At 41.8% G+C, this 12725-nt stretch overlaps 1 protein-coding gene across 2 annotated transcripts in view; it reads left to right on the forward strand.

Moving 5' to 3' along the window:
- The window catches only part of PAQR5 (progestin and adipoQ receptor family member 5), a 49456-nt gene extending 45168 nt beyond the window's left edge, over positions 1-4288 (forward strand). The window contains exons 6-8 of one of the 2 annotated variants that reach the window (XM_068107961.2): positions 1080-1176; positions 1502-1646; positions 3608-4280. In XM_068107961.2, coding sequence (XP_067964062.2) covers positions 1080-1176; positions 1502-1646; positions 3608-3873 — 508 coding nt within the window. In that variant the 3' untranslated portion in view covers positions 3874-4280. Of the gene's footprint in view, positions 1-1079; positions 1177-1501; positions 1647-3607 lie in introns of both variants that reach the window. The other variant, XM_068107960.2, reaches the window with a different exon arrangement.
- Positions 4289-12725: the final 8437 nt, after the last annotated feature.

A 12725-nucleotide genomic window follows, 5' to 3' on the forward strand; every position in this document is an offset into this window, starting at 1 on the left:
AGACTGTTTCTCAAAAGTGTCAAATTATCCGAGTTTTTCCTGAAAGAGAAAAGTTTCGCATCGAGACGTTTCATGTTGTAATGGATGACGTATCAGCAAGTCTTAATCATCGACCGGATGCTTAGAGCATGCTGAACGACCTCTTTGGAGTATGGACATCGTTCACAATCTCAAGCATGCGGCTGAACTTACGGCACTTTATCCCAATGTCTTGGAACAGATTTTTTTCCTGATGAACTCGTACAGTTCAAATGATTTATGTAGGATGAGCTCGACAAATCTGTAGCCAAATTGCTGCAAAATTTAAGGCAAAAAGTCCGTCAGTCAACATTTCCGAACATGCATCTTGGAATAAAATGATCATTTAAAGGTATGATGATTCGATGGTGAATGAGGAGCTTCCTGGATATGAGTAAAACGAAATCAAAATATCAATAGGATCTATTTATTAATGAATTTCGACATATTCATATTTTAATTGGATGTGGGCACCCCCAATATTATTTGTGCCCAGAGCCCCGGAAGATCTTGATCCGCCTCTCGTATTGAGGCTCTACTAGCACGTCCAATGGGCCTTAGGCACGGTTTGAAAGAGTTAGGTACGGTTAACATTTTAAAATCAAATTTAACCATAATTTTTTTTACCTTTAATGTGTATTATGTCCAAGTTTGAGACAAATAATTCTGTGTCTGTAATTCGTTCAGCGTCTTTTCCCTGTGTCTGTTTGTGCATCTGCATGTTGCTGTCCAACATGGGCCATAATTGTCTTATCTCTACTCCTTGTATAGGAGGTTTCTCTTTGTGACAGGGTATCCTGCTCGTTCACCTGTGAATGAATTATGACAGTGATTGGACAGGTTAACTATTATGTGTTTTCATGATGTATATTGATGTGGGAATGTATTAGGTGAGTTGGTAGCCTCGCATCCCACGAAAGGTACACGGGAAGTTATAGCGTGCTCTGTGAGTCTGTGAGTGAGTCTGTGTTGGTTCTCAGATCTACTGTGATGAATATATCCCACCAACACTTTACATTGTTTAATGCTATTTCTTATCTATATATTTTGTGTTCCTTCAGGCTAACCGAGCCAGGCAGTCCCAAACTCAGCAAAGCCGTTCGGATTTTGGCTTTTACCTACCCCTATCTTTATGACAGCATTCCTCTCCTCTACCGGGTAAACATTCTGCACACCTTGATTTGCAGTCCAACGAGGATGTGTTAATGGTTAATGTTGAACTGTGTTCACATGCCTTAATAAGTGTTTTCGCCACAAATATTCAGAATTATTGTCTATATTGTTAAATATAAGGAGCTTGGTTTACACTTTCGACTGAATGTTTTGGACGTAAGTCAATTGCGATGGCTGCTCAAATTCACCGGCCTGCATTTTGCAAGCATAGTGAGTAGTACGCCAAACTGCAGTGTATTTACTTACTTTGTGTACTTACTGTACAGTGCACTTACTTTGTTTGCTTGTTTATTGTGTGTGCACTCGGTAGATGTTCCTCTGCTCAGGAAAAGGCTGCACGTACAACCAGACAGTTCCAAGTCACTGTGTGCACCTGCTTCTGGCTGCTGTCACCGTCACTCTTTTCACTTTGCGCCTACCAGAGCGCCTCGCGCCGGGCCGCTTTGATTATGTTGGTGGGTTTTCGCACATCGTAAGGTCTATGCCTCTAGAGCTATTCTAATAAATGTACACTGAGGAGTGTTGCGATAAATACATTATGTATTTAGTTGTGAACTTAAAAAATATAAGCCTCCTTGTAGTGAAAGTTTCTAACATCATTTTAATAAAGAAAATGTTATGCCTTATCTCAAGCAGAGTTTGAATCTTAAGCAGAGTTTGCGGAGTTGCCATTTGAGGTGAGGGGATGGAGAAAGAGCCAACACCAGAGATAGATTGCCCACGCACCACCATTAATTTGAGCAAGGAGTCTTGGTAGAAAATTCAGCCTTAAGTTTTGTAATAAGATGTTTTCTCGCTTTCCTAAGGATGGATACAAACTCGTTGCAAGCCTTACAGATGAACCTTTAGTTGCCATCATTTGGGTCTGCCTTCTTGCATACCAAGAAAGGAAGTTGCTTGACTGCGACAGCCATGTCAAGGAATTCAGTGTGCCAAGGCTCAGAGGAGGTGTAGGATAGCTGCATATGAGATGGGATGAGAGAGAGACAGAGACAGTTTATGAGAAAGCATACCCAGATGGAATCCATATCAGATGCCAGGGAGATGGCAGCTCAATCCTTTTGTGAGATAATAAATTGTAAACCTGTGCGAACAGCCATATTTTGTGGCGTTGCGGTCGTTCCTTCGCAATAGCAAGACAAATATGGGTTTTGATACGAACATTATCGGATGAGCAAAGAGGGGCAAAGGAAGAATGAGAGAGTTTGATTGGAAAGAGTCAATGATATTTTGGGTATTGATCAGAGCGGATACATTACACACACATTCATATTAAACGAAAACAGCACTCGGTAGAGCGCATACCTCCGCCAGGCTGAACAGTTTACATTCTGTGTCCACTGATAGACCGGATCTGTATCTGAACCATAACCAAAATCTAATCGGCTTGTTCTTGTCACCTACTCAACTCATCCACTAAGTTTTGGCGTAATCCGGCAATATATTTTTGAGATATTGTGCTACATATAGTTTTTGGCCTGATCTCTCAATGGTGAAGAATCACTTTTTAAAAAATCTCGAATCCGGATCCAGATCTTTACAAAAATCAAATGAATTCCTCCTTATCACACACTCGATATGCCCACCAGGTTTCATCCAAATCCGTCCATAACGTTTTGAAATATCATGATATACCTGTATAGCTTTTTTGGCCCAATCTCTCAATGGTGAAGAATTACTTAGTAATTTAAAAATTATAGTTGTGCTGGATCCACATCCATATGTACACCAGAATATATTAAAATCGTCCTTTGCACACACTCAACCTGTCCATCAAGTGTCATCCGAATCCATCCATAACTTTTTGGGACATCCTGCTCACAGACAGACAAATAGATAGACAAACAGGGGTGAAAACATAAACCCTCCACCAAGTTTGTTTATTTATTTGGTTTTGTTAAGTTGCAGGTACTTATTCGTCCCCTACCGGTGTACACCGGAGGGGACTATAGGTTTGCACTCCATCCCTCCGTCTGTCAGTCTGTCCGTCTGTATGTCAGTCACGCAAAGAACAGTTTTCCGGACTTTAAAAAAAAACTCTTAATGCTAATTATTGCAAACTTGGTACATGGTTTCCTCATAAGTTACAGATCAAGTTCGAACTTCACGACGTTTCGATCATTTTTGACAAAGTTATGGCACTTTGAACTTTGGTAATTTCCCCAACAGTTTTCCGCATGACAGACTGCCGGTAGGGGACATGTATTGCAGCGCAATACTCAGAATGCTTGTTACCATTAATTAACTTTAAAACGATGCATATACGTTGTGTATTTGCAGAACATAAAGCCAGACTTACTCTGCAAAACTATTGTCATACACCCTGACCTCAAAATCAACATTTTCTCCTTGCCTTTTCCCACTTTCCCAATTACTGATCATCCCTCTATGGTGGCCACCTTGTGATTTTTTGCAGGCCACAGCCACCAGCTCTTCCACTTGAGCTCTGTGTTGGCCACCATCACTCAGCTGGAAGCCATACTGATGGACATGCAGTTGCGCCGAGGTCACAAAGCCACACTGGGCAGGATCTCTCCTTCCGTGGCAAGCTCCTGGGGGGCACTGGTTATGGGAATTGTTCTCAACCTCATTGCTATTACCGCCTTTTCACTCCACCTGTTGACATTTCTGCAGTCCCCATGCGGGATTAATCGCTATAAAAACAGAGTTAAACAAGGTTAAAAGTCAGTACAACTAACGTAAGTTCCTTCAAGGTCAGTTTGAATATATTGTCTTATTCAATTACATTTACAAAATTACTAAAACAACCAACTTTTATCATGTCCTCGAATATTGTTAGAGAAGCAATTTCAGAACAACGAGGAACGTTCAAAATGATCTCAGAATGAGAAGGGGTTGACCAACAGTCTGGTCTCTGTATTTCTTTGTCATGCACGATCTGCTTTGAATGAGTGGATGATGTAGGCTAATTATTGTTGTTATGGGCCTTAGAATTTACAACATGCACGAGTATTGTTTCTTTGTCATAGAATCCTTCCATATTTTTTTTTTTTTTTTTTTTTGTATACAAGATCGAGGCTCGTGAAAGAGCAAACATTAATCACACAAAAAGACAAACCGACACCGACAAACACAAACACAAAAAAGACAAACACAAACCGACATATTTGCAATGTTAAGTAAAGAGCGGAGAAATGTGAAGCAAGAAAGGACAGATGACATGGACAGAGATGGAGCAGATCATGGAGAGAGACTTTGGTGTGATCGCTTCACCGTTCCGCTTGGGAAGATTTCCCCTTTCAAAACAAGGAACTTCACAGAGGCTTAGCGTTCATTGGGTTTCTAGTCTGAGTGGGATTGACTCGGCTGTCCTGGGCATCCTTTGTTAGGCTCATGCTGTTCTGCAAGGCTTGTGACCTCTGTCAGGCCATTCATCATACTGCAATTATCCACAGCAAAGGGTGCGATCCTCTGGCTTCATGAAATGACATTATGAAATATACTTTTACTTCTGCGTTGTCCTTTACATCACACTATACCGTCAAGTTGACCATACACTGCTTCACTGGAAGTTGAAGTTGCAACTGCCTTTACTATTCACTCAAACATCAAGTCGATCATCATATGCTCCATATAACATTTCAATGTGCTCACATGCATTGCCCGCTGCTGTCACAAATCAGACATTGTGCTGACACAATTTAGGGGACTCTTCTATGTATTTGTTTGGTAATGTGTAGATTTAAGGTAATTTGGTTAAATAATGTAAATTGTAAGTTAGTTTTCTATTATCACCATTGTGCCAAGAGTTATGTTTCCCTACTACTTGATTAATGGCCCGGCAACTCTAAGCGTTTAGAATTTGGGCCAGTACTGACTCAGTGGCTTGAGGTGTTGTCATCCGATCACAACCTGTAGGTTGTCATAACCCGCTAAGGACGCAACAGCATACCAGTATGTATATACTGTATATATATATATATATATATATATATATATATATATATATATATATATATATATATATATATATATATATATATATACATACATACACAATACACATATATATATATATATATGATATATATATATATCATATATATATATATACATATATATATATATATATATATATATATATTGTAACGGTTTTGAGAAGTGTAACGGTTTTTTTTGAGAAGTGTAACAATTTTGGAGGAAGTGTAACGAATGTAAAAAGTATGGTTTTGTTATGTGTAACACCCTGTTAATGTAAATAATGGTCGCAGCCGTCCTCCTAGTTAATTCCATGAAACTTACACGCAGGTCACGATATATCTTTTTAAATAGTGTATTTCCTTATTCTATGTAGGCTAAATATGTGTTTCCCACTAGATTGACTTTGCATTGTATCAAACAAAATAAGCATAGGCCCTTGCAATTTCCCCAAACATCTCCGCTCTCCAAAGTTCCTTTAAAAAGGGTGCGAGTTGTGTTCAATCCCGCAAGCCACCATTGCCCATGTGCTAATCTCGGAGAAGAAAGGCGTGTCTCCACCTCGTCATAGAGGGGAGGAGTGAGCCAGAGGGTCGCATGGCCAATCAGCACCGCGGTGAGCGACCCGGTAGGCGTGCCCTCGCAGCCGGCGGCTTGATTCTGCCCCGAGTTATAAAAGCGACTGTAAGGGACTGCTTTACGAGATGACCTGGGAGATGAGCGAAGAGGCGGCACCAAGAGGAGCGGTGAGATGCGAAACGCTCCAAGCCAAAGAGGAGAGGTACTCGGCAAGGAAACCAGCTTTGGAGAGATGCGCTGAAAGGAGGGAGACGGCTCCACCAGAAGAAGAGGAGCAGGTGTGCCGAACCAGCGCGTGACGTCTACAGCAGCGGATACGCGACGGAGGGTTTCCCCACCAAAAACCGTGAGGAATTGAGAGCTGCTGCCTCCGACCTTGCCTCCCTCTCAAGCAATCCACCTCAAGCCCTACCTGCCTGCAATATCCACTGTGTAAGTGTGAACGTCCTGTCCTACTCGTTGTCTTGGGATTAAGTAAATTGAGTAGAATAAGCTAACGATGCACTGTGTGACTGCTTTTTCCATCCATTGCTTGTAAATAATTTTGGTCGCTCTTCCTTTTTGCTTGTGTGTGTATAATAAATCTGTTCTTCCTCCCTACTCTGTCTTTTTCTCTTTTCCTTCTCTTTCGGTCGCTTTAGAGGTTTCCCGATTGAATATCTGCGGTGCGATCTGGTCAACGTCGGGTGGAATCGGGTTCTAATCGGGGAGTAACTGTTCGGACGCGGTAATACCAAACCGCTCGGTAAAATAACATCTAAAACCGCGTCTGTAACAATATATATATATATATATATATATATATATATATATATATATATATATATATATATATATATATATATATATATATATATATACATACATGTATATATATGTATATACAGTCACGTGAAAAAGTAAGTACATGACATGTAAAGTTTTGACTTTTTCAACATATTTCAACATACAGATATTTGATCTTCATTTCAACAATATTGAAAGATAAAGGTGATATAATATAACAAATATCATGAAACATTTACATTTTGTAGTCCATTGTATAATTTAAATAAACATAAATGCAAATTTTGCATGTGGAAAAAGTAAGTACACCCATGGCTCTAATAGGTGGTTTTGCCCCCTTTGGCAGAAACAACCTCAAGTAGGCGTTTCTTATAACTGTCTACCAGTCTCTGACATCGACTGGGAGAAATTTTTGCCCACTCCTCCATGCAGAATTCTTTCAGCTGTGCGATGTTTGCGGGGTTTCTTGCATGCACAGCTCGTTTCAAATCCCCCCACAACATCTCGATGGGATTTAGATCTGGACTTTGAGTTGGCCATTCCAGAACCCTCCATTTCTTTCTTTTCAGCCATTCCTTGGTGGATTTACTGGTACGTTTAGGGTCATTGTCAAGTTGCAAGGTCCACCTTCGGTTGAGCTTCAACTTTCCGACAGATGGCCTCACATTATCCTCAAGCACCCTCTGGTACAATGAAGAATTCATAGTGGATTCGATGATGGTGAGCTGCCCAGGCCCTGATGCAGCAAAGCTGCCCCAAACCATAATATTTCCACCACCATGCTTTACAGTTGGTATCAGGTTCTTGTGGTCAAATGCTGTCTTTGGTTTTCGCCAAACATGTCTTCTGGTACTGTGGCCAAATAGCTCTACCTTTGACTCATCTGTCCAGAGCACATTGTTCCAGAAGTGCTGGTCTTTGCCTAGGTGTTGATTGGCGAACTTTAGTCTTGCCCTGATGTTCTTTCTGGACAGCAAAGGTTTCCTCCTGGCACACCTCCCATGTAGATCAAATTTGTACAGCCTCTTTCTAATGGTAGACTCGTGCACTTTGACATCAACAGTGGCAAGAGCTACCTGTAGGCCCCGTGGTGACATTCTGGGGGTTCTTAGAGACTTCTTTCAGCATCTTGCGGTCTGCTCTCGGGCTGAACTTGCTGGGGGTGGCCTGGCCTGAACAATTTGGCAGCTGTTTTGAATCTTCTCCACTTGTAGATGATCTTCCGGACAGTCGAATAATTGATTTCAAATTGTTTGGAGATCTCTTTAAATCCCTTCCCAGACTGGTAGGCTTCTATAACCTTCTTTCTGAAGGTTTCAGAGAGCTCTTTTGATCTAGGCATGGTGACGCCGCACACTTCAACAACAAAGAGCAAACCAAACTAAATGTCTGAGGTTTAAATAAGACAGGTTCCTCCAAGATCCTCTCTAACGATGTTCTAATCATTTGCAATGTTTGTTCCTCAAAGATCCTCTCTAACGATGTTCTAATCATTTGCACCTGAGCTGGTGCACCTGATTCTTATTTTAGGTATTTGAAGTAGTGAGAAATGTAGGGGTGTACTTACTTTTTCCACATGCGAAATTTGCATTTATGTTTATTTAAATTATACAATGGACTACAAAATGTAAATGTTTCATGATATTTGTTATATTACATCACCTTTATCTATCAATATTGTTGAAATGAAGATCAAATAGCTGTATGTTGAAATATGTTGAAAAAGTCAAAACTTGACATGGGGTGTACTTACTTTTTCACGTGACTGTATATAATATACTGTATATGTATATATATATATATTTTTTTATTCTAAATAAAATACTTTTCCTTGATAAAACAATTGATAGCCCATGTGTGTTTTTAAAGTGTGTGTGTGTATGTATGTAAATATGTTTAGTTTGGTGTCACCTGGTGAAAGCCTGCATCATAAAAGCGGGAGAGTTGACCCTTTCATAAGGATGAGTTATTTGCTAATATATAAAATAGGAGCAGTGGCCATGCACATATTTGGAATGCTACTTGCTGCCAGTACACTCGTTGAAGAACGCTCGGCAGCTCAGCTTCTTCAGAATCATTTGTCAAGCTTTGCCTGCAATATCGCACCTTTTATTATCTGACAGGGAAATAGTTCGCCATAGCTTAGGGGCGCAACATTATTTCATCCGAATTGCATGTGGATTTAAATTATGCCGATATGTTTTATGTAAAACTATCCATGCCTACCCGTCGCTCCGCTGACGAATTTAATCAAAAAAACAGCATGTTGCACTTCACAAACATATTGCACGTCCTTTTGTGAATCTCACCGAGGATGTAAAATGAAGTGAAATGAATGAACATGGAAAATAGTATGATGGCATCAAGAGAGCTCTTTGTCCTACTATTACCAAAGTCGTTCTTCTGAAATCCAAAGATGGCAAAGTACTCCCTTACAGGAACAAGCAAATGGTCCACTGGGTAGAGAACTATTCTGAGCCGTATTTGCATGAGATGATATTTCTCAGGCCGTCCTTGATGCTCTTCCGCAGTTACCCATCATGGATAAGCTTGATGCAGAACCCTCATTATTTGAACTTGGAACGGCCATTGACTCTTGTGGGTAGGAAGATACCTAGCATGGATGGCATTTCAACTGAACTTCTCAAGTATGGAAAACTCTACCTGCTATCATACCTCTATGACATTCTCCTCTGCTGCTAGAGAGAGGGCTCTGTCCCACAGGATATGCATGCTGCAAATATCATCACACTACACAAAAACTAGAACGGCACTCAGTAGAGAACAAACCTCCGCCTGGTTGGCCATATCACTCAAAGGTGAAGAATCACTTAAAAAATTCTACCAGCTGGATCCGGATCCGTATCTTCCCCAAAATCGAATCGATTCTTCCTTGTCACACACACAACCTTTCCAACAAGTTTCAACCAAATCCGTCGACAGCTTTTTGAGATATCCTACTATGTATCATTTTTGGCCCTATCTCCTAATGGTGAAGAATCACTTAAAAATTAAATAATTCTCATATCCGAATCCATATTCAGATATTCACCAAAATCGAATTTCAATAGTACTTGTCAGACACCCAACCGGTCCACCAAGTTTCGTCCGAATCCGTTTGCAACTTTTTGAGATATTTTGTTCACAAACGGACAGGGGTGAAAACATAACCTCCATTTACCTTTGGTGGCGGAGGTAACAAAGGTGATCAGAGATTGCAACAACTACGAAAGCATCTCAATCCTTAGCATCTCTGGGAAGACCTTTGCTAGAGTTATCCTAAAGAGGTTCCATTAACTCGGTGACAGAGTATACTTGGAGGCACACTGTGGCTTTTTTTTTTTTTTTTGTATACAAGATCGAGGCTCGTGAAAGAGCTAACATTAATCACACAAAAACTCAAACCGACACAAACCGACACATAAAACACAAAATAAGGGGAGGGGTAGACAAGATGCGGAGAGAGGGGGAAGGACTCAAACACAATATTTGAGAGGAGGGACATCGAGAGAACTGTGGGAGGGAGAGGGATTGGGGGGAGATGGGAGAGGTATAAAACATATGGACACTGCAAGGACTTCCAGGAAAGAAGTTGGAATTTCAAAAAAGTGGATCTGGGGTGAATTAACGGGGGTAGAAAAGATCAAGGTTTTGGATGGGGGAAGATAAGAGATGGTGGTGAACAGCTGTTTTAAAGAATTGGAGGGAGGAGTGGGATTGAAGGGAGTGGGGGTGTTTGTTCCAGAGGCGGGAGAAAAGGGGAATGAAAGAGTGAAGGTGAGCAGAGAGCCTAGATTTTGGCAGTTTAACCATAGGAGGGTTGCTGGCAGACCTTGTGCGACCTGCAGGAATATTTGGGGGACAGAGCACAGAGAGAGCTGGGGGAGCAAGGCCGGAGAGGAGTCGGTAGAAGACAGAAAGACCACCAACCTGCCTGCAGTTAGTGAGTGAAAGGCCCTCGGAGTTAACTTCATCGCAGGAGATTCCAATGATTATGAAAGCTTTGGTTTCAACAGCGTGAAGCCGAGCTAGGTGTGAGGCAGGAGCACCAGCCCAGAGGGGGGAACAGTATTCCATTGAGCTGTGGATGAAAGCCTTGTATGTGGTGAGGAGCTCAGGTGTGCCAAGGAAGGACTTCGCACGATGGAGGATGCCCAGTCGGCGACTGGCTTTGGAGGCCAGCTTGGAAATGTGGTTTTCCCAAGAAAGATCATGGCAGATAGTGAGACCAAAAATCTTGAGCGACAGAACTTCTTGGAGAGGATTTTTGAGAAAGTAGATGGGAGGGTTTTCCAGTCGGTCTTTTCAGAGAGACATCGTAAGAGTGTGAGATTGGTCAGGATTCAAAGACATGTTCCAATTGTTTGACCAGTCTGTGATTTTGTCCAGGTCTGCAGAGAGTGAGGAGGCTGCAGACTGCCGATCTGATGGATGAGGAATGGAGCAGCAGAGAGTGGAGTCATCAGCAAATAGATATGGAGGATTTTCCAGAGAGTTGGAGAGATCATTGATGAAGACCAGAAAAAGCACAGGGTCCAGAACACTACCTTGGGGAACTCCAGCCAGAACAGGAAGGGGAGATGAGAGAAATCCATTCAGCGCCACACATTGACTACGACCAGAGAGGAAGTCCGCAAGCCAAGCGTGGAGATTTCCATGGATACCGTAGGAGGAGAGTTTGGTGAGCAGAGCTGGGTGCCAGACCGTATCGAAGGCACGTGATATGTCAAGGGAGACAGCTCTGATTTCCTGTTTGGCATTGAGGACCTCCATCCTTTGTTGAGACAGCAGAAGCAACATGTCCAGAGTAGAATGACCTGGTCTGAATCCAAATTGATGATCGGAGATCAAGCCATTGGAGAAGAGGAAGGATTTGATATCCGAAGCAATGATGGATTCCATGACTTTGCTGATAATTGGGAGATAAGGCTTTAGAGCAGGTAGATCCACAGTAGTCATGATAAGACAAGAGAAGTGCAGGGAGCAGCAAACACCACTCCATCTTGTGTGTTGTGGATCTCACAAAAGCATTTGACATCATGAGCAAGACAGGTCCCTATCAGATATTACAGAAAATCTACTGTCCCCCAAAGCCACTCGGTCTCATTCGTTCCTTCCATGATAACATCACTCTGTCTCATTCATTCCTTCCATGATAACATCACTCGGTCTCATTCATTCCTTGCATGATAACATGCATGGTATTATACAGTTTGACAGCTCTACTTTTGACAGTTTTGAGATAAATAACAGTGTGAAACAGGGTTGTGTATTACCCTCTACTCTGAGTTTTGCTCTGTGTTGTTGACGTATGTCTTCCCTGCAGACATCGAAGGGGTGTACCTCCATACACAGTCAGACGGAAAGCTCTTTAATCTATCCAGATTGAAAGCGAAGACGAACATGCGACATATGCCTTCCCTGATCAGAGGATTCCTCTATGCCGACGATGCTGCACTAGCTGGCCAGACAGAGGATCAGCTTCAGCGGCTCTTGGATCGTCTATCCCATGTTTGCACCATTTTCTCTCTCACTATAAATGATGAGAAAACTTGTTATGGAACAAGATGTCCCGTCTCCTCCCATGATTAGACTTCCCAACACTCCACTGGAAACAGTAAGCAAATTCTGCTGTCTTGGATCCATGGTGACAGGCAACTTGTCTCTTGATGAGGAACTCAATATGCACATTGGAAAGGCGGATACTTTTGGCCAACTAACAAAATGGCTTGGAAAAAGAACAAGCTGACCATTAGGACTAACAAGCTGATGTGCAAGGCCTGTAGTCTTGGAATATTGCTGTATGACAGCAAAGCATGGCCAACTGACAGGTGCCAAGAAAAAAAAAACACTGAATAACTTCCACTTTTAATGTCTGCTGTGCATCCTATCATTAAGATAAAATCAATATATGTAAGCTAATATCGGGTCACAATTACGGATCATCAAGCCATCCATTTTATAAATACGTAATATGTGTCATGTAAGCTACAGGAGCTCTCTCGTTACTCGATACTTGAGTTTTTGACATACCGCTCCCATGCCTCAAGTGGTAGTTTAAGCACACATTCAAACCATCTTTTGCCTTTCACACTACATCGGTTCTGCTTCGTATTGTCCGCCAATGTCTTTCTCTTTCTGATTAGCAGAGCATGCCGTAGCCGAACCAGTGACGTCACATCCGTAAATACCTGGGGTTTCCTGTGCAATACAGGTTGGGTATTGTGTGG

The sequence above is a fragment of the Myxine glutinosa genome, chromosome 2 (genome assembly GCF_964187855.1).
Source record: "Myxine glutinosa chromosome 2, kmMyxGlut1.1, whole genome shotgun sequence".
NCBI classification, from domain to species: Eukaryota; Metazoa; Chordata; class Myxini; order Myxiniformes; family Myxinidae; genus Myxine; species Myxine glutinosa.